Source organism: Raphanus sativus, chromosome 7 (assembly GCF_000801105.2).
Source record: "Raphanus sativus cultivar WK10039 chromosome 7, ASM80110v3, whole genome shotgun sequence".
Classification (NCBI taxonomy): Eukaryota; Viridiplantae; Streptophyta; class Magnoliopsida; order Brassicales; family Brassicaceae; genus Raphanus; species Raphanus sativus.
The window spans coordinates 15164086-15186735 of NC_079517.1; the positions used below are offsets into that span (position 1 = coordinate 15164086).

The 22650-nt window shown below is 41.1% G+C and overlaps 8 protein-coding genes across 8 annotated transcripts; 3 read left to right on the forward strand and 5 right to left on the reverse strand.

Annotated features, from left to right (window-relative positions):
• Positions 1–128: 128 nt before the first annotated feature.
• Positions 129–4868, forward strand: LOC108817136 (probable plastidic glucose transporter 3). The gene is made up of 14 exons (XM_056990961.1): positions 129–334; positions 725–846; positions 1262–1364; positions 1511–1578; positions 1681–1813; positions 1989–2088; positions 2391–2503; positions 2965–3058; positions 3153–3306; positions 3609–3752; positions 3972–4045; positions 4137–4225; positions 4308–4422; positions 4516–4868. Exons 2-14 carry the CDS (start codon positions 741–743, stop codon positions 4702–4704), a joined length of 1482 nt encoding a protein of 493 aa, XP_056846941.1. The 5' UTR covers positions 129–334; positions 725–740; the 3' UTR covers positions 4705–4868.
• LOC108817137 (peroxisome biogenesis protein 2) lies at positions 4789–7474 on the reverse strand. Its single transcript, XM_018589746.2, has 7 exons — positions 7301–7474; positions 7104–7217; positions 6855–7023; positions 6539–6776; positions 5962–6079; positions 5362–5528; positions 4789–5139 (listed from the first exon to the last, which is right to left on the reverse strand). Exons 1-7 carry the CDS (start codon positions 7388–7390, stop codon positions 5025–5027), a joined length of 1011 nt encoding a protein of 336 aa, XP_018445248.1. The 5' UTR covers positions 7391–7474; the 3' UTR covers positions 4789–5024.
• A 330-nt stretch (positions 7475–7804) lies between these two features.
• Positions 7805–8665, reverse strand: LOC108814315 (early nodulin-like protein 7). Its single transcript, XM_018586860.2, has 2 exons — positions 8396–8665; positions 7805–8311 (listed from the first exon to the last, which is right to left on the reverse strand). The coding sequence occupies exons 1-2, from the start codon at positions 8586–8588 to the stop codon at positions 7917–7919; spliced, it is 588 nt and encodes a 195-aa protein (XP_018442362.1). The 5' UTR covers positions 8589–8665; the 3' UTR covers positions 7805–7916.
• A 251-nt stretch (positions 8666–8916) lies between these two features.
• LOC108814314 (flavin mononucleotide hydrolase 1, chloroplatic) lies at positions 8917–10140 on the forward strand. The gene is made up of 5 exons (XM_018586859.2): positions 8917–9199; positions 9280–9522; positions 9609–9679; positions 9755–9842; positions 9928–10140. Exons 1-5 carry the CDS (start codon positions 8946–8948, stop codon positions 10046–10048), a joined length of 777 nt encoding a protein of 258 aa, XP_018442361.1. The 5' UTR covers positions 8917–8945; the 3' UTR covers positions 10049–10140.
• On the reverse strand, positions 10121–11110 carry LOC108814316 (CASP-like protein ARALYDRAFT_316979). The gene is made up of 3 exons (XM_018586861.2): positions 10816–11110; positions 10484–10619; positions 10121–10404 (listed from the first exon to the last, which is right to left on the reverse strand). The coding sequence occupies exons 1-3, from the start codon at positions 11004–11006 to the stop codon at positions 10189–10191; spliced, it is 543 nt and encodes a 180-aa protein (XP_018442363.1). The 5' UTR covers positions 11007–11110; the 3' UTR covers positions 10121–10188.
• An 847-nt stretch (positions 11111–11957) lies between these two features.
• On the reverse strand, positions 11958–12512 carry LOC108816244 (uncharacterized). Its single transcript, XM_018588816.2, has one exon. The coding sequence runs from the start codon at positions 12499–12501 to the stop codon at positions 11971–11973; it is 531 nt and encodes a 176-aa protein (XP_018444318.1). The 5' UTR covers positions 12502–12512; the 3' UTR covers positions 11958–11970.
• A 1132-nt stretch (positions 12513–13644) lies between these two features.
• On the reverse strand, positions 13645–14956 carry LOC108815016 (uncharacterized). The gene is made up of 2 exons (XM_018587675.2): positions 14450–14956; positions 13645–14381 (listed from the first exon to the last, which is right to left on the reverse strand). The coding sequence occupies exons 1-2, from the start codon at positions 14836–14838 to the stop codon at positions 13808–13810; spliced, it is 963 nt and encodes a 320-aa protein (XP_018443177.1). The 5' UTR covers positions 14839–14956; the 3' UTR covers positions 13645–13807.
• A 1526-nt stretch (positions 14957–16482) lies between these two features.
• On the forward strand, positions 16483–22035 carry LOC108817214 (ABC transporter G family member 36). The gene is made up of 7 exons (XM_018589858.2): positions 16483–17461; positions 17561–17691; positions 17988–19250; positions 19343–19496; positions 19587–19810; positions 19934–20775; positions 20864–22035. The coding sequence occupies exons 1-7, from the start codon at positions 16627–16629 to the stop codon at positions 21789–21791; spliced, it is 4377 nt and encodes a 1458-aa protein (XP_018445360.1). The 5' UTR covers positions 16483–16626; the 3' UTR covers positions 21792–22035.
• The last annotated feature ends 615 nt before the right edge of the window (positions 22036–22650 follow it).

A 22650-nucleotide genomic window follows, 5' to 3' on the forward strand; every position in this document is an offset into this window, starting at 1 on the left:
AATGGGCCTGGTGATATAAATAACGAAAGGCCCAAGAGGCTTCTGTCGTTTTGCATGGAGCCCTCTGTTGTTCTCAGAAGTTGGTACACTCTAGTGGGGCATAGGTGAGGTCGGCAATGGGTAAATGGGGAGGAGAAGTAGGTGATTAAAACACGTCGTATCGTAGTCTCGGGAGAAGAGTGAAGCGCATCTGGGGTGGTGGCCAAAAAAGCATATGTTATATAAAGTGTTGCGTAGGAGGGATGATTAAGTTCTAAACTTCAAACTAAAAAGAAAAAAACTTTATTTCTTAGACTCGACGATTTGCTTTTGATCATTTCTCGTCTGCCTGCAGGTACTATAATCATCGTTTCTCCCTTTTGATTTGTTTCGTTGCTGCTAGATCTTGCCATTGCCTCTTTTTTTTAATTGTAACTTTCGTTTGTGATCTATATTGCGATCAATGTTTGATAAAACTTTTTTTGGCTGTCAGATCCGATGATCTCACTTTCTCATGTTGTTATGAAATCCTCGATTCTGGAACTTTCCTACTAGCTAACGTCACGTCACGTGTGCTTTCACTTTTTTTTTTCTTTTTAATTTTTTTAATTTCTAACTGATTGTGTTCATTCATACACACTGAGTGGCAAAAGAAGGGTTAGTTCAAGTAAATTGCGCGTGTTTATATGGATTTTCTTAATGCGATGCATGTGCACTGCTGAAATTCACAATTTTTCTTGTGCAGGGGGGGGGGAGAGGGAATGGATTCTGTTAGAAGCACCTACACGATGATGCGAGGTCGTCACATTGAGAAACGTGTTCCTTCCAAAGAGTTTCTCTCTTCTCTCGATAAAACTGAACCTGCAGGTTCCTTTTTTTAATCACTTGTAGTTGTCCCTTTTGAAATATGTTGCCCGGAATGGAAACACCCAGAGTCATGTCATCTTCCGACGTGTCATGTTATTTTGAACAAATATTAAAATCGGATTTGGTATATATATGACTCTCTGTAAGTGAAGATAAAAGTTTGAAATTGATCTCAAAGTAAATTAAAAAAAAAAAAACAAGAAAGCGTCACGTAAGAATCCTAGCTATTATAAATTTTACAATTGTTTGAATGATTTGTTAGATATAGTAAGTAGGACTTTGATCTTTTTCTTGCCTGGACTTGTCAACTTCTTTGGCTTTTACCACAGATCTCTGCTCTGTCTTTGTATTTATATTTTTATTTACCAACGCACTACTACATTTTGGCATCTGTCTGTGACTGTGAATATTCCAGTGACTGGGACGGGAAAAGATATCGGGAATCCTTCATGGAAGCGATCTCTGCCTCACGTATTCGTTGCATCCCTCACGTCTCTTTTATTCGGCTATCACCTTGGGTGCGTCCCAATTATTAGACTTTGATTTGCATGTTACTAAAGCATTCCATCTTTTATATGACTATATATGTATGTTTCTTTTTTAATTGTATGTAAATTGGGAAGAATAACTAACGAAACTCATGCTTTCTTTTTCTGGACCTAAGGGTTGTTAATGAAACTCTCGAAAGCATTTCAATTGACCTTGGCTTTAGTGGCAACACCATCGCCGAAGGTATACATAGCTTTTATTTTTTTTTCTGTTTCTTCAGTCTTCGTCTCTCTATCCTTTCTGTCTCATCTATTTTTTTTTTATTTTTTGTTCTGGTGGATGAAGGTCTTGTTGTTAGTACGTGCTTAGGTGGCGCCTTTATTGGATCTCTGTTCAGTGGGTTGGTCGCCGATGGTGTTGGCCGCCGTAGAGCTTTCCAGTTGAGCGCTTTACCAATGATTATCGGAGCTTCAATGAGGTGATCCTTTTTTTCTTTTGCTTATTTTTTGGTTTCAGATGTTTGCTGTGTACTGTTGGAACCATAGGCTATGATAATACCCTTAGAGATTTGAACATGTATGTGTCAACTTATTTGAACATTTCAGATTTTAAGATTTCTGCCTACTGTGTGCTTACAAATGTATTGTTTGCAGTGCAACAACTGAGAGTCTTGAGGGCATGCTCCTGGGAAGGTTTTTTGTCGGAATTGGGATGGGCATTGGTCCTTCTGTTACGGCTCTCTATGTCACTGAGGTACTTTGTTCCTGCTGCACTTGTTTTTTCTATGATCGCTACATGAAATTGCATCCCACCAGACTGTTGATATGATGAATATAATTTGATGTACAATTCAGTGGCGAGTCTTAGATTTCATCCTTTACATCAACATGTTTACAACAACAACAACAAAATTTAAATTCTTCTATCTTGGAAGTTTTATTCGCATTAGTGGATTTACCTAAAGTAAACAGAAGGTTCTCTAGGCACATAACTTTCACTAACTCGTGTTATCGATACATCTTATTTAAAGCGAGGCTTACATTTTCACTTTGCAGGTGTCACCTGCTTATGTGAGAGGCACATATGGCAGCTCTACCCAAATTGCGACATGTCTGGGGCTCTTAGGTTCACTATTTTCTGGAATCCCAGCAAAAGACAATTTGGGCTGGTAAGATATTGACAAGAACTTAAAAAAAAAAGATATTGACAAGAACTTGGGGAAGGGCCTCAATGACCTATTACAATGCTGTAAACTTAAACCTAGAACTGGTCTGTGCCGGCGAAGTTTAGGGCCTTAATAGGCCTCGAACCAACCAGTTCTTCTAGGTAGAATTCGTAAATTCCAAGCGCATGGTATTCCACTCTTTTCTGCTTGCTTCAGGTGGCATGGTTGATTGTAATTGTCCATCTTAAACCAACCTATCTGCCATGTGGATCTTTGGTGTTTGGTTGAAATGCTGCAAAACTATAAGAATCCACTCATCTTAGGTCTAATTCTGCTGCAAATTCATTTAGAATAGCTACTAGCAGTAGCAGATCACATGCTCTGGTCGTTATTGACAAGACTACCGTCTGGACATCTTGGCAGAATGATCAGCTAATAGGTTTCATGTACTTTGATTGTCTAAGGTGGCGAATATGTTTTTGGATATCCACAGTCCCAGCTGTAATCCTTGCTGTTTTCATGGAGCTCTGCGCTGAAAGTCCTCACTGGCTTTTCAAGGTGAGCTTTTCTCATTTTAACCTGCATAGCTCTCCTAAAGATGTTTTCATTAACTATTTGATTTGTTGATTCTCTTTTCTTGTTTTACTCTCAGAGAGGAAGGGCAGCTGAAGCTGAAGTCGTGTTTGAGAAGTTACTGGGAGGGGCATACGTCAAAGCTGCCATGGCAGAGTTAATGAAGTCAGATAGGGGAGATGACGCTGATTCAGCCAAATTGTCGGAATTGCTTTTTGGGCGCAGTTTTAGAGGTATGTGCGATCTTTAAACCAACAAGATTGTGACAACGTTTGGCTTTTTTTTTTATATTGCGGTAGTGGTGTCTCGTGAAATATTAGATCTAGAGTTTGATGTCCATTGAGCCTAGACATTGGATGAAACGAGATTGAAATCGTCACTAGAGTTTATTCATCTAGGCGGAGGCTATGTTAGCTGGGTCCAACTGGATCCCTAGACAAAAAGAGTCATTGCCATTTGCAAAAAAACATATGAATGACACATGTGAAGCCTCTAACTTCATTCATTTTACGTTTTAATTTTTCTCCGTTTGCAGTGGTTTTCATTGGATCTACCCTTTTTGCTTTACAACAGTTGTCTGGGATAAACGCTGTGTTCTATTTCTCATCAACTGTTTTCAAGAAAGCTGGTGTACCTTCAGCCTCGGCCAACATATGTGTGGGAGTATGCAACCTCTTAGGTAACGAAGTGTCACAGGTTTCCTTGGTGTTCACCATTATTGTCAGTAGATGAGGTGGTTGATAATTAGAAATTATGGGGTGGTAAATGACTTACCTTCCTCTTATAACAAAGATGATCATGAAAAGAAAGAGATTCAAAAGTCTTCCTTTCAGCATTCTGAAACTGTCAAGTGAAATGATGACCTGTTTTTGTAAACGCGATTCATGCTGTCGTCCAGGTTCTACAGTAGCGGTGGTTTTGATGGATAAGCTGGGGAGAAAAGTATTGCTTATTGGGAGTTTTGCGGGCATGGTAATGGTTGAGAGCGAGAATCATCGCTATTTGAATTTAAATTTGACACACAGCGCTGATACTTAAACAGAGCTCTTCCATCTTTTAACAGGCAGTATCGCTGGGTCTCCAAGCAATGGCATATACTTCGTTTTCATCAACTTTTGGAACCTTGTTTCTCTCTGTCGGAGGAATGCTACTGTAAGTTTTTCTGTAACATGTCAACTATGATCAGTGGAAAGATGGGTGGATATTTTGGTAAAACTCGACAATGAAAATGCAGGTTTGTGTTGTCTTTTGCAACTGGAGCTGGTCCTGTTCCAAGTATTCTCCTGTCTGAGATATGCCCTGGTCGTCTTCGGGCAACAGCATTGGCTGTTTGTCTTGCTGTTCACTGGGTATGGCATTTTTCCCCTTCTTTTTAAGGAAATGGATTTAATAATGTTGAAACAAATAATAAGCTTTGGAGAATGACGCGCTAACAACAACAGGTAATAAACTTCTTCGTTGGGCTGCTGTTTCTAAGAATGCTGGAGCAACTAGGTTCGGTGCTTCTAAATGCAATCTTCGGCTTCTTCTGCGTGGTGGCAGTTATCTTTGTGCAGAAGAACGTGATTGAGACTAAAGGGAAGAGCCTCCAAGAGATAGAAATCAGTCTGCTCTCTGCCACCAGCCAGTGATCTTTTTTTCTTCACACTTGCTCTTCTGCCACTTTATGTAAGACTAATATGGAAGTAGGAGCTGAGTAGTAAGTAGGCACCACATGTAAGGAAATGGATTTATTCAAGTATAGCCGACATTTCGATTTGATTTGCTAATAAAGAAGACCGAACGGTTTACAACCCTTTTTAATGTACAAAGGAAGTTCATTTCTATCCCTAAGACTTGTTTCTTCCACAGTTTTTATCCTTCACATGTTGTTGTTCCTTTATTGTATAGACTGTTTGCAAACACCCCTTCTAATCATGTTTCAGTAATATTTGTAATTCTTCTCCCCCCTTCATTTGCCACTTGAAACACCTTCCCGTTGTATGGCAACCACAGGCTCATTACATCTAAGACACCGGAATGATGCTGCCGAAGCGCAGCGGGTCCTTATACAGTAGTAACAGTACCTGCCACAAGTCAATTCTTTTAACTGTAAGTAACACATACTCTGAATAGCCTATAAACATCACTTCTGCCTTGTCTAACTTCCCCATGAATCCTCATATACGCAATCATATGCAAGTACCTACTTAGCTTCTAGTATAATTAATCATACTACATATCTGAGGAGTGAGGTAAGGTAATGACCCTACTCTGATCCACTAAATTTGCATAAGATTAAACCATACCTGTGCTGGCAAGGCAGAGCAATAAACGGAGTTGCAGGATCCACTTGGCAAATGGGGCAAGCAACTGTATCCTCTTTATTGTTTGAGGACCTTTCCTTGGCAAATGGACTAAGAATATTCTTAATAGCTGAAGAGTTGAGCAGCGGAAGAAGCAGCAAAAGCATTTCCTGAAATACAACCAAACGAATCTAAATCTGAATGCCAAACAGAACCCAGGAAATGAGATCCAACAGAACACTTCTGCCAGCAGACAAGACGTGTACTCATCATCAATTAAGCCAATCAGTTAAAAAAAAAAGGGTTTTTGATTTGTTGAAGGGCCTCAAAGAGAATGTTGAACTCCATGAAACTGTTTTAAGTCAAGTCTCCACCTTAGTTCCAGATATGGACGCAAAACGTTTTCAGATTGTAATAGCTCAAGAAAAGTGTTTCCTCCAAAGAAAACGGTAAAGGATGGGTGAAAGAGGGTCGAAGGCATTTTGAGTTTCAATCATAAGCCAGAAACCATAAGCCCAAGGATGATAATCACAAGGTTCCTAAAACTTTCAAAATGATTATGGCATCATGGGTGAGAGGGCACACAGAGGAGGAAAGACGTACCGAAAATTCATTCCAGACAAGTTGGCGATTCATGTACTCGAAGCTGACAGATCGGTTCATATGGGGACTATTATAGACAAGCCTTGCTCTTAAAGCTTTTTCAATGAGGTTCCTATACCTGGAACAAGAAACAAAGAAAGAAAGGTAAAGCATATGCAAAATCATCAACAAAGTGATTTTGCTTCTCGCTTTAATGTTTCCTATAACTTTTCTGAATATCTGAAGTCTCCAATCTGGTTTTGATTTTTTATTTCTAGCAACAAGAGGCTACTAATAGAAGTAGCACCGCAAAACAAGAAGTTGGCAAGTCAATTTTGAGTAGTGGTAGATCTTTTTAGAACTCAATGAACAGCAAGACATTGATTTAGGTATTTAATTCATAGATGAATACAATAAGGTATTCCTAGCAAAACAGCCTCATCAACTGAACCAGACATCATCAAGTTGTCGTCTCATAAAATCTAAATGCAATTCTCCCAAGGTCCCGTAAAAGCTGTTAGTCCTATAGCGTTTAGTAACCATTAGCTGATTCTTAGTGCATTCAATCAAATAAAATCAAATGGTCACGGAGCCTTACCTTCCGGTATAAAGAAATGACAAGAGGTTAAGAAAAGAAGCAGCTTTATAGAAGCCTTCGATGCGTTGAATGAGGGTCCAGAGCCGCCTAGCCAATGGTCTCTGCTCAGAATCACCCCATCTACGGAAAGCAGAGAACGACTGCAAACGGGAGAAGAGGTACTGACCACCAACAGAGGCAACACAGTACCAAATCTTTTGAGGAGCAGAAAGGCCCGGGCCTTCGAGTCCTGTTCTGACTACACGAGAGATACATATGAGTTAAAAGACAAAGTGAAAAAAAAAAAAGAACTGAAGTGAAGTAAATAAAATTTTACCTTTCCCAGAGAGTTGTGGAGCAGCAGCAGCAGAAAGTCGTTCATCTCTGTATCTAAGATTCATGAGAGCATTTCCAGGGGTAGGTTTGTCAACCCAAATAGAGAATCTCCAAATTAGAAACTCAAGGAATGCATCTAGTTCTGGTTCGTATTGAAACATCATTCCTGGCTAATCCCCCCCAAACAAACAAACATCATCTAGTGATTTAAAAAGTGAAAGGGAACTGAATTGAATTGAATAGAATATACCTTGGCCAAAGTGAAAACCTTAACCAACTGTTCTTTCAACATGGCAGACATTTCAACATCTAGCCTTGCTGCGTCGAACTGATTTACTCTTGAGATTGCAACCGCTATAACTGACTGTAAAGACATATATTAATAAGCCAGGAGGAGACCAAGAAAAAAAACAAGGAAAGATAGAAAATCCACAGAGAAGAACATACTTGGTGGGAAGAGAGAAGCGATTGAGATTCGGGGAGTAAGCGGTCATGAGAACGAATCCAAGCATCGTCGGGAGGCGGAGGCGGCGTCATTGGCAAAGCTTGTTGAAACGCCTGCGAACTGCCACCGTCTTATCCAATTTTCTTCTCTCGATCCGACAAGCTTTTTTTTTATTTGTTTTTGTTTTTAAATAAGCTAAGTCCTATATTATCAAGAGGTCCAAAACCCCAAAAGTTAATTTCTCCCTTGTCAGTCATTTTCATTGGGTAAGAAGCCCATATGACATACAATAGGCCTGTTATCTCTCTTTTTACGAATAAGGCCCATTAGTTACTGAGACGGCTATTTGATTAGGGAGGAGGGCTATAATGGTTACTAAATGCGATTGTTTCATTTTATTTTCGTTAACACTAAGGTCCCGGTGGTCGAATTAGCTCCTCTGCGGTGCTAGCTATACGGTTGTTTCGTTTAGAGGGGGACAAAGTGATAAAACTTAGATTGTCAATGAAGAAAACGTAAGGTTAGTAATAAAAAAACAATATCTTAAAAAGTTGGATGACAAAGTAACTGAAAAATAGCAATGAAAGAAGACTAATTAAGAAGATGAAACTAAAAGCGCTATGGTCGGAAGCAGAAAAGAGCAACAAGAAGTGCAGCAAAGGGAAGGAAGAAGGAAGCGAGCAGGGAGGAGGCAGCAGAAGAAGAAGCAGGATCATCATGAGAGTCAAATGCAGATGAAGAGGGAGAGCTGGCAGGTGAGAGAGGCGACATGGATGGAGGCAAGGAAGCGTGGTGGTTGCTGTGGTGGTGGTGGATATGCATCACTTCGACGATGAGACGCTGTCCGCTGGTGCAGTGGGAGTCGGAGCCGCTGATGAAGTAGAAGAGACCAGGACGATCAAGGATAAACGTGCTGTTTCCATTGTCAAACGCTGTGATGGGATCGCTGGCGTTGCAGTGGTAGAAACCCTCTTTCTCCACTTCCATCACCGAGTCCTTGTCGTACACAAACGCTGCACCCACCCATTAATTTAATTAATAAATATCCCCAAAAAAATATAAAAAAGTAACAAAAATTAGGAAACAAGTACACTCACAGAGAGAATCGCCGATGTGGAAGCGGTTGGTGCTCGCCCAGCGGCTGTAAACCGATGTATCATTCTGGAGTGGAACTTTCCACTGGAACTCGTCTCCAACCTTGAAAACTCTAGGACCACCCTCCGACGCTACCATAACGGCACATTGAATGCATAACAAAATGATCATCAGAAGAGAAGTCATTTTCATCATCTTCTTCTTTGGAAAAAAAAGGTATGATGCTTTGTTTGAGAGGAGATGGGTTCTTTGATTAGCTTTTGAGTGGGAAAGTAAAATGGTAACGAGAGGCGTTTTTATAAGGATGATTAAGGAAGCATTACCCTATATTGGCGGTTGAGTTGAGCAGAGTCGGGGAGTCGTGGATGATTTTTTGACGGTTACAACGAGATTGAGGTTTCGTGCAGAGCAAGTCATGGGCCCCCTAAACCTTCCGCTTTACCACGTGATTCTCATTAAATGACGTGGACCAATCACCTTTCAACTAATCCGAATTTATCTCAAAACGCCGCGTTTTCCCATTTGTGGCTCTTTTCGACTTTTCTTATCGCGATGATGATGATGATGATCGGGAGTAGTAATAGAGCATTTCTGATGTCTTCCACGGCGGCGGCGGCGGCGGCGGCGATGAATACACGGAAAGGAGACTTGTTCAATCTGAATCCGAACAGCAGCATCGGGAATAAGAAGCATGATCGGGCTTCGGTTTCTTACGCTCCGAAAAGGAAGCTCCCGGTTCTCCTCTTCGACGTGATGGACACCATCGTCCGTGATCCATTCTACCAAGATATTCCAGCCTTCTTCGGGTTCGAAATCCCTATCAATCCTCTACTCAATTCTCTTTGTAGCCTTCACCGCTCGCATTGATTCTCTTAAATCCAAACAGAATGCCGATGAGGGAGCTACTCGAGTGCAAGCATCCCACCGCCTGGATCGAATTCGAAAAGGGATTGATCGATGAGGAGGAGCTATCAAGAAAGTTCTTCATTGATAAGAGGGACTTTGATTTCGAAGGGCTGAAGGATTGCATTAGATCAGGATACTCTTACTTAGATGGAATGCAAGAGCTTCTCCAAACTTTGAGTGCTGACAACTTCGAAATTCATGCTTTCACCAACTACCCCATCTGGTTGGTTTTTTAGACAAACCTGTCTTTATTAGAAATGGTTGTTATGTTGATTGACTGACTGGTGTTTCTGCTCATCATCATCTAAGGTATAAAATGATCGAAGACAAGTTGAAGCTTTCAGCCTACTTGTCATGGACTTTTTGTTCCTGTTATACAGGTACAACACACATCTCTTGCCAGTTTTATTGTTTATTATACAATTTCTGTTGTTATATTTGTTGTTTTAATTCAGGAAAGAGAAAGCCTGATCCTGAGTTCTATCTCGAGGTTGTGCAACATCTCGGTGTTGAACCTTGCGACTGTGTATTTATTGATGACAGGTTTCTTGTATCTTTTAAGTTGTTAACTCATCTAAAAGACTTCATTTTTTTATTTTGACCTGAGGTTAAGTGTCTGATTCTGCAGGCCAAGCAACGTCAAGTGTGCAGTAGAGATTGGGATGCGTGGGTTAGTTTTTGAGAATGCAGATTCCCTCCTCAAGGATCTCTCACATCTAGGGATCAACGTCTCTCTACCCAATATTTGATTACGTGTGTCTTGGATGTAATTTGTAAAAATACACTCGGAAAGAACAATACATTGGTTTCGGGAATGCAAGTGATCATAATAATAAGTATCTCTTAGATTAATATAGTAGTATAAAGTAAAGCAACAAGAAGAGAAAGACTAGGGAGTGGAGAGCACAAGGACATTAAAGAGGGAAGAGGAGGCGAGAAAGATGAAGGAGAGCAAGACTAGGAGGAGGGAGAGGGCGACGTGATTGCAGAAAGAAGAAAGGGTCTTGCAGAAGTCTGGGAGAGGAGTGTGTTTGATGCCGGTTTTGTTGAGGTTTGTTACTCCAATAGCGGCTGATCCAGCGCTCATTATCAAATAGCTGAAGACCTGCACACACGTACACCACAAAGTACATTAAAAATCCTGACGACTAGCAAATGGAGAAAGGGGAGATAGAGGAAGAAACCTGATCGAAGATGAAGCAAAGCCAAGCTTGGGAGCGGGAGGGTGTGATGGGTGATCCAGTGAAGAGCCTGTAAATTCCTAGACAGAGGTGGACCAGGGAGTAGAGAATGGTCACCGTGCATGCCCCCACCACATACCTTCACACCAAACTCACTCTTTTATTATTATAATCAAAAGTTCAAACACAATAATGTCATGTTGTTGTTAGGTTCACGGTTATATTTTCTGTTCACCGAAATTTCTGGCATCTAAAATACACATTTTCTCTCTTCTAGATTCTATAATGCATCCATATTTGAGGGATTATTATGGAAAAAGAAGAACATGACTTACTGGTAGGAGGGAGAGAAAGACCACTTAGAGTTGAGAGTGAGCGGGAAGCCATAGACGTGAGCTACACCCTCCTCTTTTGCCATCAGCATTACCGCCATAGCAGTGGCTGAAGCAGCCAAGCAGCCTCCTCTGAGGGACACCTGAACCCCCTCCCTCCTCCTCCTCCTTTTTTCCTCTCCATTTCTGTTCATTCGATCTACCTTTTTAACTTTTTTTTTCTCTGCTTCTACTCTAATCTATGAAAAGCAACAATCAAAACTCACTCGTTCTTATACAAGTAGTCCCCTTTTGTCCTCCACCTTTTTCGTGTTGCTTCCTATTCTCCCTGTTTCATTCTCTTTTTGTTTTATTATTATTACTATTAAATATACTTTTATGTTTCTTACAAAACAAAACAAAAAAAAAGACGAAAACTGTGAATCCCCCATATTTCAAGCCACATTCCTTCCTATATATTTTGTAGAAAGATAGAAAAATAAAACATCTCTATTGGGACTTGCCAGGTACAATTAGCGTGCCTCAGGATCTCTGCAAATTTAAATTACCCAATTTTGAAAAGCAATTATATTTACTTTCTTATTTGTTTTCACACTTGCCTCCATTTATTCATCATGAAACTACTTGAACAACTGGGATAAGAGAAATATCAGGAATCACAACTAACTTAAATACGTCCTTGCCTTTCAAGTTTCAACAGAAACAGAATCCCACAACAAATGGAAATCGAGACAACCAATGAAAAGTAGACACACTTGTACATTTGGCACGTCACAAGGACCCATCGAATAAAGATGGGCTGTAAGAGCGAACAACCATGGGATCAGGCCCATCGCTCATTGTTATGGATAGCACAGTCAGGTGTAGACTAATTGTTATGATAGCTACAGAGATTCACAATTTTTTTTGAAAAAATGCATGGCCCCATCATCCTAAAGGCCATCTAGTGTTTAATTACCATACTTGTAAAAAATACACTATACATTGAATGTTGTTGGCACACACTTGACCAGTTGGATCAGGAATATCCCACTTTATTAAACCTTCGTAAGTGTGTATTAGGGACCATTAAATTAAACGTTATGATAATGATCATATTAGACAAATTAAGCGAAGTGATATATATATATATATATATATCGAAAGAGAGTGAAATGATTAATTAAGGTCTCTGGTGATGGCAGGCATACAACTTGAAGTGCGGGAAATGGCAGGCTTATTGTGAATAGTAGACATAGGTTTAGAGCCGATAGACTGACTCCTCCTCGTGCTTTTCCTTAGCATATCTCTCATGGCGTCGGCTTGAAAGAGAGCAGGATACTCCCTCCCAAGCTTGTTGAACCTTAGGCATGCACTCATATGTTCCTTCAAGGCCCCTTCTAGCCCATTCTCTTCCTTCTTCTCTCTCTCCTCCTTCACCGCCTCTGAGCAGAGACCGCAAATCCACTTCCCCAAGAACTTCTCCCTCACCTTCTCTATGTACTCCATGGTGCAATCCTCCTTCATCCCGCAGCACTCGCACTTTGCCTTCTCCACCTCTGTTATCGTCCCCAGTCCTTTCTCTTCTCTGTGGAAGTTCAGTGATATGTCTGATAGGGTCCTATGCAGTGACTCCTTCGCTAGCTTCGGTGGCGGCGGAGGCCTTACCACGCTTCCGCTCACGCTCTTCCTTCTCCCGTTTGGTGCCATCCAATCTTTTTTTTTTATATATATATTCTATGTCTCTGAAGGTTTTGTATTTATAAGCGGTCAATATATTCATGTGTGGTTCAGCATTGCCATCTCTCACGTACGTGCTCATGTAATTGCGACCTCCTTTACAGCTTTACTTTTACTTTTCACAACTATACTAATTAATGAAGGCATCGAGTGATCACTGATTCACGTGTTTCAAAATTAGTATAATGCAACTGGCAGCTAGCAACCTTTAGCTACAATTTAACTCTCTAGTATTTATCTATTATAATGAGTTATACATTGATATACTTGGGATAAAATATAAACAAATATGCGATTTAGTTTTTTTTTGTCACTAATCCCAACTAGATTTGATTTGTCGGTTTTCTTAGTAATTTAAACTTTGCGTCTGTTTTTTGGACTTAACATGTTGTGTCACTGCATTCTAAATTATGTAGTTTCGTTATAGATGGCAAACCGCATGGACTAAACATTAGACACATTTCGTACCAAGAATTATAGAAAGAAAACAGATGAGCTAGTAGATGCATATGTGATATTTGAGCCAAACGTACATGAATATACATACAGACCTCAAGAATCGTGTGGACGCAAGTAAAAGGAAACGATAGGGATCACAAAGACAATGATAGGTCACGTCTCACGCGTGTGGGTGTGTGGGTAGGTGTTCTCTAACCACACAAAACAGAGGAACAACATGGACTCCAAGAAGACCCCTCGTGATGAATTGAAAGTTGAGACTTTGTAAATAATTTCAACTCCAAAAAAGAGAGGGGTTGATCCAAAAAAATAACTCATTTATGCGATAACTTGTAAAGTGGTGTATGGAGACCATGCACGTGCATGCGTATGTTGTATATTGGATTCTACGTTCAGGGTTCACCACAAACTCTTATATTTTCTGTCGTACGTCTCCATTGCTTTGTTAACTATAGTTACATGCACCTTTAAGAAAAACTGTATTATATATAGTTTATTAGTTTTACTTGTTTACATGTATATTGTAGATCAAAATACATATATACACTGTAAGCTTCATTGTTGCGACATACTATTAGAAAATGAGCATATGTTTCTAACGCAAAATATTGCGTAATATTGCAAAGTATCTATTTGGTTCTTGTTAGTGTCAACTGTCAAATATCTACCCTTTTCCATACCAATTCAAATTTGCACAGTAAACAGTACAAGATGGTTGGGCATGGAACTATATTGCGTTGATGGATAAAAGGCTAAAAGCAGCTTGACACTTGTTTATAAAGGAAAAAAAAGAAAAAAAGAAAGAAGTGTGAAATGATCAATTAAAGAAGAAAGGGAGGAGGAGTGTGAGAATGAGAGCAAAGAAGAGCTGTTGGTAGATGGAAATGGTATACTTCTTCTTCTTCTGATGAGTAATTCTTGAGGCATCACTGCGAAGAGTAGTCGTAGTAGTAGTGGTAGTACTAGTAGTAGTAGCAGCGTAGAGGAAGGAGATAGAAACGAAATGGCTAGGAAGAGATGCATGAGCTGATGATCTGTGAAGAAGAGGCCTCCCCACAACAGCCTTAAACCTCCCACTCCAGCCTTGATCTCCGACCGTCACCACGACCGCATCTGGACGTGGGGAGAAGGAGAACCAACCTCTCTTGGAGTAGACATGGAACTCTGCATGGCAGAAGCTTAGGCATAAAGAATGTCTTTCATCATACCCTCTTATCAGCATCCTTATTGCTTCTTCCTCCTCCCACCCTTGCGATTCGATTTGGCTATCATGCTTCTTCACGTAGCAAACCCCTACACCTTCTTCTTGTTCTTCCTCTTCCTCTTGGCTTCTCCCTCCCAACTTTTCTCTAATCGCCTTCCCTATCCTCTCTGCCTCGCCCATCAACTCCCTGCATCCTTCATATTAATTAGTTCCCTTTCATTTATTAAATCTTAATAGCTAGGTTTCTTGACATACCTCAAATCTGAATTACAAGCATTATCAGCGATATCTTTATAAAAAACGAACTCCTGATCTGTCTCATCTTGGAAAATGGTTTTGTCAGCGGCGGCTCTCACCTTAGCCTCGGGAACACCGTGATTGATGAGCTGAAAACAACCGATGGTGGCGATGGCATCCATGAGGAGGAACGAGGAGGAGCCTAACCGGAGGAAATCAAAGGTGGGAGGGTTCAGAAGGAGTCTATGCTTGGGAAAGACTTTGTCTGGCAAGACAAGATTTGGGACTCGACCACACTTATCCAAGAACTCAGAGAGGACGTCTTCATTGGCTGTGAAGGAGGACCGGCGGCTTGATGCCACGGGAGAGGGAGGAGGAGCTCGGAAATCAGGAGATCGAACTCCCATTTTTTGCTTAGTTAGTTTAGTACTGCTACTACATATGTATATCTTTCAGCTTGCTTAATAATAGTAGAGGAAGGATCACTGAACAAAAGAAAAAGGTTTGCTAAATAAAGCAAGAGCATAATGATGAGATGCAATTCTATTGTTTGCTTTTTTCACACTTTCTTTCGTATATATATAAGTATATGATAGTATATCTACTTTTTTCAGCTTTCTCATTTTCGTTCCAGCAAATAAAAGTTTCATTGATCATACTGTTACTCAGGATGCATATATTTGTCACTAGACCCAACTTGGGCCTTAGCTTTCCTTTTTCTTGGATCTCTGGTCATCTAGCAAACGGGCTTTCATCGATTCATAGACGTTGATGACGATGTGATATGGCTACAGCTGTCTCTTGCATTCAACCATATGGTCCATATTATTAAGTTAATAATGCAGTACCATTCTTGTTCTGGGTGGGGGGTGTCAGGGTCCTGTATTTTTAACACGTTAATGTTGCATTCGATTCACGTGCGCGTATTTTTGGTTGCAAGAAGAAAATTGTTTTTTTTTTAATCTTGTTTTTGTTCTGGAAAACGGAAAATCACAATTTGTTAGAAAACTGTAAAAGGGGAGGAAAAGTTAATTGTGAATTTGTGAGAGATTGAAAAGGACAATTAGCCAGTCCTTTACACACAAAAAAGAAAAAAGAATATTAAAGGACTGGCTAATTGTGAATTTGTGAGAGATTGAAAAGGAATTTTATTTTTTCTTTTTTAACAACAAGTTTATTTATTAAATTGTGAAAGGATAATACAAATAATTAACCAACCAAGGTTTGAAAAGGATATTTTTTTATATGAAAATAAATACAAGTCTGAGGTCCAATTGAAAAGGATATATTTTTGTATCAAATGGAAAGGAATTTAAAAGTCTCTATAGATTTACTTAAAAACAATGTTTGTTTGACTTTTCTTTTCTATTTCGATTGCAAAACTCTCCGTTTCATCTCTTGACCAAGTCAGTCATCCTGGCATTTAAACTCCTTACATGTAAACTGAACCCTACAAAAGTCTCCTCACCAAATTTTACTTTAGAATTCTAGAAGTAGATAGTGCTTTTCAAACTATCGCTGATTCCGGTCTTCCCCAAATGTGTTGAATTGACTCATTCATCGGCAATTTCTCAGATTCCAGAACACAATGACTTAATAAGAACCCACTTCCTCTTTTAGTGTCTTTCTTTTTACATTGGAAAAATGTACAAAGAAAAAAATTTACTCTTTTTCAAAAAAAAGAAGAAATTTACTCGCTGAAACTAACATGGTTCTTCCCTGTCCTCTTGTTGTTATCTTTTGTTGACTTTGAAGATAACAGAATCGACTAGCTTATTAATAAAAAAATGCCCAATTATTACGTATTTGTACTATCTGATAGAGATGAAAATAATAAAATAAAAACGGGCGTAAGATAGCCGCCATCCTCAGTCAGCACTCCACATTTGAATAATAGGCTCTTCGTATTAACGACAAAGACTTAAAATTAATATTTTTTCCAAAGTAACCAAGAATGAGAAATAGACAAAGAGGAGGAAATATCTATGGAAAAGTCCACCTTGCCGTTCCTTCTTCACTGCCTATATATCCATTTTCTAATCCCATCCTCCTCTCTGCATCCTTCTCTCTCTTTGTTCCTCCAACTATATTCTCAGACTCGTTCTTTTACATCAGATCAGTCTCTAAACACCAAAACTTTACATTTCCTCCAAGTCAGAGAGATAAGAGAAAGAGAGAAAGTTAGTTCAAACAGGATGGATTACAATCCAAATAATCCTCTAGGAGGAGGAGGAGGGAGTATGCGGCGAAGCATCAGCAGAAGCGTGAGCAGAGCCAGCAGAAACATCGAAGACATCTTCTCCTCGGGTTCCAGACGCACGCAGTCCGTAAACGACGACGAAGAGGCTCTCAAATGGGCCGCCATCGAGAAACTCCCCACCTACAGCCGTCTCCGCACCACCCTCATGACCTCCGTCATCGAGGACGACGTCTACGGCAACCAGCTCCTCAGCAAGGAGGTCGACGTCACGAAGCTCGACGGAGAGGATCGCCAGAAGTTCATCGACATGGTCTTCAAGGTCGCCGAGCAGGACAACGAGCGGATCCTCACCAAGCTCAGGAACAGGATAGACAGGGTCGGCATCAAGCTGCCCACTGTAGAGGTCCGTTACGAGCACCTGACCATCAAAGCCGACTGCTACACTGGTAACAGATCGCTCCCCACGCTTCTCAACGCGGTGAGGAACATGGCGGAGTCTGCTCTGGGACTGATCGGGATCCAGTTCGCCAAGAAAGCTCAGCTGACTATTCTCAAAGATATCTCTGGGAGCGTCAAACCTGGGAGGATGACGCTCTTGTTGGGTCCTCCTTCCTCTGGGAAGACCACGCTTCTCTTGGCTCTCGCTGGGAAACTAGATAAAGCACTTGAGGTCTCTGGTGATATCACTTATAACGGTTACCGCCTCGACGAGTTTGTTCCGAGGAAAACGTCTGCTTACATTAGTCAGAACGATCTACACGTTGGTATCATGACTGTTAAGGAGACTCTTGATTTCTCCGCTAGGTGCCAAGGTGTTGGTACCCGTTACGGTAATTAATAACTAACAATCTTTTTGATTTCATTTTTTTAAAATTTTTGTGTGTGTGTGGATATTGTTGAATGAATGAATGGGATTCTGGTTCTTGCAGATCTGTTGAACGAGCTGGCAAGGAGAGAAAAGGACGCTGGGATCTTCCCTGAAGCCGATGTTGATCTCTTCATGAAAGCCTCTGCTGCTCAAGGGGTTAAGAGCAGCCTCGTCACTGATTACACTCTCAAAGTGAGCCTTTATTCCCCCTTTTCTAATCTGTTTAAATTTTTTAAAGAAAAAAAATATGAATTTTAAGTAGGGCTGCATAGACCAATTGGTTTCGGATTTTGGAGATTATGAATTTTAGTCCTATTCGGATATTATAATAGTTTATGATTCGAAAACCATAGAATCACATTATTAGATATATGATTGTTTCCAGAGATTTTCTATTGTTGTTGTGGCACAATACTTATATACTAACTAGTTTTGATAAAAAAAAAAAAACTTATACTAACTAGTAAAACTCTGATTCTTGGGAGCAGATTCTGGGGCTTGACATATGCAAAGACACAATAGTAGGAGATGACATGATGAGAGGTATCTCGGGAGGTCAGAAGAAACGTGTCACAACCGGTGAGATGATCGTGGGGCCTACCAAGACGCTTTTCATGGACGAAATATCCACCGGTCTCGACAGCTCCACCACTTTCCAAATCGTCAAGTGCCTTCAGCAGATCGTTCACCTCACTGACGCCTCGGTGCTCATGTCTCTCCTCCAGCCCGCTCCCGAGACCTTTGACCTGTTCGACGACATCATCTTGTTGTCGGAAGGTCAGATCGTGTACCAAGGACCAAGAGACCACATCCTCGAGTTCTTCGAGAGCTTTGGGTTCAAGTGTCCCGAGAGAAAAGGAACAGCTGATTTTTTGCAAGAGGTTACTTCTAAAAAAGACCAGGAACAATACTGGGTGGACCGGAACAGACCGTACCGGTACATTCCGGTTTCGGAGTTCGCCAGCAGGTTCAAGGCCTTCCACGTCGGGAAACAACTTTCCAACGAGCTCTCGGTGCCGTTCGACAAGTCACGAGGCCACAAAGCGGCTCTCGTCTTCGACAAGTACTCTGTTTCGAAGAGGGAGCTTCTCAAGAGCTGCTGGGACAAAGAGTGGCTGCTCATGCAGCGTAACGCCTTTTTCTACGTCTTCAAGACGGTTCAGATCATCATCATCGCTGCGATCACCTGTACGCTCTTCCTCCGTACCGAAATGCACACCAACAACGAGTCTGACGCCAACCTCTACATAGGAGCGTTGCTGTTCGGAATGATCATCAACATGTTTAACGGTTTTGCGGAGATGGCTATGATGGTCTCGAGGCTCCCTGTGTTCTACAAACAGAGGGACCTCCTGTTTTATCCGTCGTGGACGTTCACGCTCCCCACTTTCTTGCTCGGGATCCCGACCTCGATCTTCGAATCGACGGCGTGGATGGTGGTGACTTATTACTCCATAGGTTTTGCACCGGACGCGGGGAGATTCTTCAAGCAGTTTCTCTTGGTGTTTCTGATTCAACAGATGGCTGCTGCGCTCTTTAGGTTGATCGCTTCTGTGTGCAGAACCATGATGATTGCTAATACGGGTGGTGCTCTCACTCTGCTTCTCGTTTTCTTGCTCGGTGGGTTCCTTCTTCCACGAAGTGAGATTCCTGAGTGGTGGAGGTGGGCCTACTGGATATCTCCTCTCACCTATGCTTTCAACGGTCTAACCGTCAATGAAATGTTTGCTCCTCGATGGATGAATAAACGGGTGAGTTGCCTTGCTTGCTGCTTTATTCTGTATATTTAATTATTTATATCGTAGTAAAGTAGTCTCACTTAAAAAAAAAAATATCTGTGCAGTCTTTCGACAACAGCACAAGGCTGGGAACCATGGTGCTACGTAATTGGGATGTCTACCATAACAGAAACTGGTACTGGATTGGGGTTGGAGCCTTGCTTGGTTTCACAGTACTCTTCAACCTTCTTTTCACTTTTGCACTTACCTATCTCAACCGTAAGTTCTTGTGACTTTTGATTATTATTATTATATGCATCACCCAAGCGAAAAACAATAGACTAATAATGTAACTTTGTAACACTACAGCTCTTGGGAAGAAGTCAGGTTTACTTCCAGAGGAAGAAAATGAAGACTCGTCGGATCAAATGCGTAGATCACCAGGAGAGGTTGCAATGGGAAGAATGGGTAGGAATGGAGACTCTGCGGGTGAAGCATCCAGTGGTGGAGCCGCTAAGAGAGGAATGGTTCTTCCTTTCAGTCCTTTGGCTATGTCCTTTGACGACGTTAGATACTTTGTTGACATGCCTGCGGTAATAAACCATCCTCTCTTTTTTCTTTTTCCCCTTCGCCATACCAAAATAGAAATTAATATTTTGATATTTTGGTTTGTTCAAAAAAAAAAAGAGAAATTAATATATTTTGATTTGGTACAGGAAATGAGAGAGCAAGGAGTTACAGAAAACAGACTACAACTGCTTAAAGGTGTGACGGGTGCATTTAGACCAGGAGTCTTGACGGCGCTGATGGGGGTGAGTGGTGCAGGGAAGACAACACTGATGGACGTTTTGGCCGGGAGGAAAACAGGAGGATACATCGAAGGAGATGTCAGAATCTCAGGATTCCCAAAGGTTCAAGAGACGTTTGCTAGAATCTCAGGCTACTGTGAGCAGACTGATATTCACTCACCACAAGTGACAGTCAGAGAATCTCTGATTTTCTCTGCTTTCCTCCGTCTTCCGAAAGAAGTCGGGAAAGAAGAGAAAATGATGTTTGTGGACCAAGTGATGGAACTGGTGGAGCTTGACAGTCTCAAGGACTCGATCGTGGGTCTGCCAGGTGTCACGGGGCTTTCCACGGAGCAGAGAAAGAGACTGACGATCGCGGTGGAGCTTGTAGCCAACCCTTCCATCATCTTCATGGATGAGCCTACTTCGGGGCTTGACGCGAGAGCAGCAGCTATTGTGATGAGGGCGGTGAGGAACACGGTGGACACAGGAAGAACCGTGGTCTGCACCATCCACCAGCCGAGCATTGACATCTTTGAAGCGTTTGATGAGTTGATGCTGATGAAGAGAGGAGGACAAGTGATCTATGCCGGTCCATTGGGTAGAAACTCTCACAAGGTGGTTGAGTACTTCGAAGCCTTTCCCGGAGTGCCCAAGATTCCTGACAAGTATAATCCTGCCACGTGGATGCTTGAAGCCAGCTCACTTGCTGCTGAGTTAAAGCTTGGAGTTGACTTTGCTGAGTTGTACAAGAATTCCGCCTTACACCAGTAAGTTTTATTTTTTATTTTTTCTTAAAGTAAAAATCTTTTTTTTGTGTGTTTGAGAATAATAATGAAATAAAAATGATGGTTGCAGGAGAAACAAAGCATTGGTGAAAGAACTGAGTGTACCTCCAGCAGGGGCCTCTGATCTCTACTTCGCTACACAGTTCTCGCAGAACACATGGGGACAGTTCAAATCATGTCTATGGAAGCAGTGGTGGACTTACTGGAGATCCCCTGACTACAACCTTGTCCGCTTCATCTTCACATTGGCAACATCACTCCTCATTGGTACCATCTTCTGGCAAATCGGAGGTAACAGGTCCAACGCAGCGGACCTGACGATGGTGATAGGAGCTTTGTATGCTGCGGTTATCTTTGTGGGAATAAACAATTGCTCCACCGTACAGCCGATGGTGGCAGTGGAGAGGACTGTGTTCTACAGGGAAAGAGCAGCAGGAATGTACTCAGCTATGCCATACGCCATCTCCCAAGTCACCTGTGAGCTTCCGTATGTCCTGATTCAGACCACTTACTACTCTCTCATCGTCTATGCCATGGTTGGGTTCGAGTGGACAGCTGCCAAGTTCTTCTGGTTCCTTTTCGTAAGCTACTTCTCTTTCCTTTATTGGACCTATTACGGTATGATGACTGTTTCCCTCACACCGAACCAGCAAGTCGCTTCCATCTTCGCTTCGGCCTTTTACGGCATTTTCAATCTCTTCTCGGGGTTCTTCATCCCAAGACCAAAGATCCCCAAGTGGTGGATATGGTACTACTGGATCTGCCCTGTCGCATGGACCGTCTATGGATTGATTGTGTCGCAGTATGGTGACGTGGAGACACCTATCACTGTCCTCGGAGGCCCTGAGGGACTCACCGTTAAGCAATACATTAAGGACAATTACGGGTTCGAGTCTGACTTTATGGGACCAGTAGCTGCCGTTTTAGTTGCATTCACCGTCTTTTTTGCCTTCATCTTTGCCTTCTGCATAAGAACTCTCAACTTCCAGACCAGATAAAACCCTTTCAAAATCTCGTTCCTTCTTTCTTTCATTTTCTCTGTATCCTTGTGATTGATATATGCATTTGCTCTCTTTTCTTACTATGTATTCTAGAGTCATAAGGATTTGTTTTTAATAATTTGATTAAATACCTCATGTAGTCGTATAGATGATGACAATGCATATGTAATATAAACTCTCACCCTTTCTTTATTTTTTTTTTCAATTTTGTTGAGTATAAAACGCAACTTGTTTTTCTTTATTTCTGTTGAAGGAACGTTGATCCAAATGAGCTTTTTGTGCTTATGACAGCGTGAGACTTTCATATACATCACCGTCTGTCTATGGTGAATGACCATCCAGCCATCTAGTCGACTAATCACTGATATTATAGTTACATTATACAGCTTTGTTAGCATTTAGCAAGAAGTTTATCATTGTCTTTTTAATGAGCATCCTGTATTATGACTTATATAGTAGACAATAAAAAAAAATCACAGCTCAAGGCCATGATGATGGATATTTGAATCTCCTTTATAACAAAGATGTTACACTGCAGAAGCCATGATATCAACAAGTAGAAACTCATATAATCTACAATATAGGTTGCATTCTTAAGACCACAGTTAAAGACAAGTGTATGATTTAATAATGAAACCAGACATGAAGATTGCCTAATTTGACAAATGCGAATGGAATTTTGAGAGAAAACATAACACACAAAGCAAACATAGGATAAGAAGTTGTTGTCGTCTTGGTGTGAAGAGACAAATGATTACATGTAAATGATTGTGTTGTGTAAGACGAATGATATTCAATACCATAAAAAGAGGATCATTCCCATTTCATGTGCTTAATGAAATACTTAGTTTTTCAA

Bases quoted from the DNA above. Each gene is read 5' to 3' on its own strand.
- LOC108817136 (XM_056990961.1), top strand. From the start codon at position 741: ATGGATTCTGTTAGAAGCACCTACACGATGATGCGAGGTCGTCACATT. The intron at 3,059-3,152 runs GTGAGCTTTTCT...TTTTACTCTCAG, and splicing joins GTCCTCACTGGCTTTTCAAG to AGAGGAAGGGCAGCTGAAGC. The intron at 4,423-4,515 runs GTATGGCATTTT...TAACAACAACAG, and splicing joins TTTGTCTTGCTGTTCACTGG to GTAATAAACTTCTTCGTTGG.
- LOC108817137 (XM_018589746.2), bottom strand. From the start codon at position 7,390: ATGACGCCGCCTCCGCCTCCCGACGATGCTTGGATTCGTTCTCATGAC. The intron at 6,777-6,854 runs GTAAAATTTTAT...TCTCTCGTGTAG, and splicing joins TCCACAACTCTCTGGGAAAG to TCAGAACAGGACTCGAAGGC. The intron at 5,529-5,961 runs GTACGTCTTTCC...GTTGTATTTCAG, and splicing joins TTGTCTGGAATGAATTTTCG to GAAATGCTTTTGCTGCTTCT.
- LOC108814315 (XM_018586860.2), bottom strand. From the start codon at position 8,588: ATGATGAAAATGACTTCTCTTCTGATGATCATTTTGTTATGCATTCAA. The intron at 8,312-8,395 runs GTGAGTGTACTT...GGGTGGGTGCAG, and splicing joins CCACATCGGCGATTCTCTCT to CGTTTGTGTACGACAAGGAC.
- LOC108814314 (XM_018586859.2), top strand. From the start codon at position 8,946: ATGATGATGATGATGATCGGGAGTAGTAATAGAGCATTTCTGATGTCT. The intron at 9,200-9,279 runs GTTCGAAATCCC...AAATCCAAACAG, and splicing joins GATATTCCAGCCTTCTTCGG to AATGCCGATGAGGGAGCTAC. The intron at 9,843-9,927 runs GTTTCTTGTATC...CTGATTCTGCAG, and splicing joins TGTGTATTTATTGATGACAG to GCCAAGCAACGTCAAGTGTG.
- LOC108814316 (XM_018586861.2), bottom strand. From the start codon at position 11,006: ATGAACAGAAATGGAGAGGAAAAAAGGAGGAGGAGGAGGGAGGGGGTT. The intron at 10,620-10,815 runs GTAAGTCATGTT...TTTGGTGTGAAG, and splicing joins TCTTTCTCTCCCTCCTACCA to GTATGTGGTGGGGGCATGCA. The intron at 10,405-10,483 runs GTTTCTTCCTCT...ACGTGTGTGCAG, and splicing joins TTTGCTTCATCTTCGATCAG to GTCTTCAGCTATTTGATAAT.
- LOC108816244 (XM_018588816.2), bottom strand. From the start codon at position 12,501: ATGGCACCAAACGGGAGAAGGAAGAGCGTGAGCGGAAGCGTGGTAAGG.
- LOC108815016 (XM_018587675.2), bottom strand. From the start codon at position 14,838: ATGGGAGTTCGATCTCCTGATTTCCGAGCTCCTCCTCCCTCTCCCGTG. The intron at 14,382-14,449 runs GTATGTCAAGAA...TGAAGGATGCAG, and splicing joins GCTTGTAATTCAGATTTGAG to GGAGTTGATGGGCGAGGCAG.
- LOC108817214 (XM_018589858.2), top strand. From the start codon at position 16,627: ATGGATTACAATCCAAATAATCCTCTAGGAGGAGGAGGAGGGAGTATG. The intron at 17,462-17,560 runs GTAATTAATAAC...TGGTTCTTGCAG, and splicing joins AGGTGTTGGTACCCGTTACG to ATCTGTTGAACGAGCTGGCA. The intron at 19,251-19,342 runs GTGAGTTGCCTT...ATATCTGTGCAG, and splicing joins CTCGATGGATGAATAAACGG to TCTTTCGACAACAGCACAAG.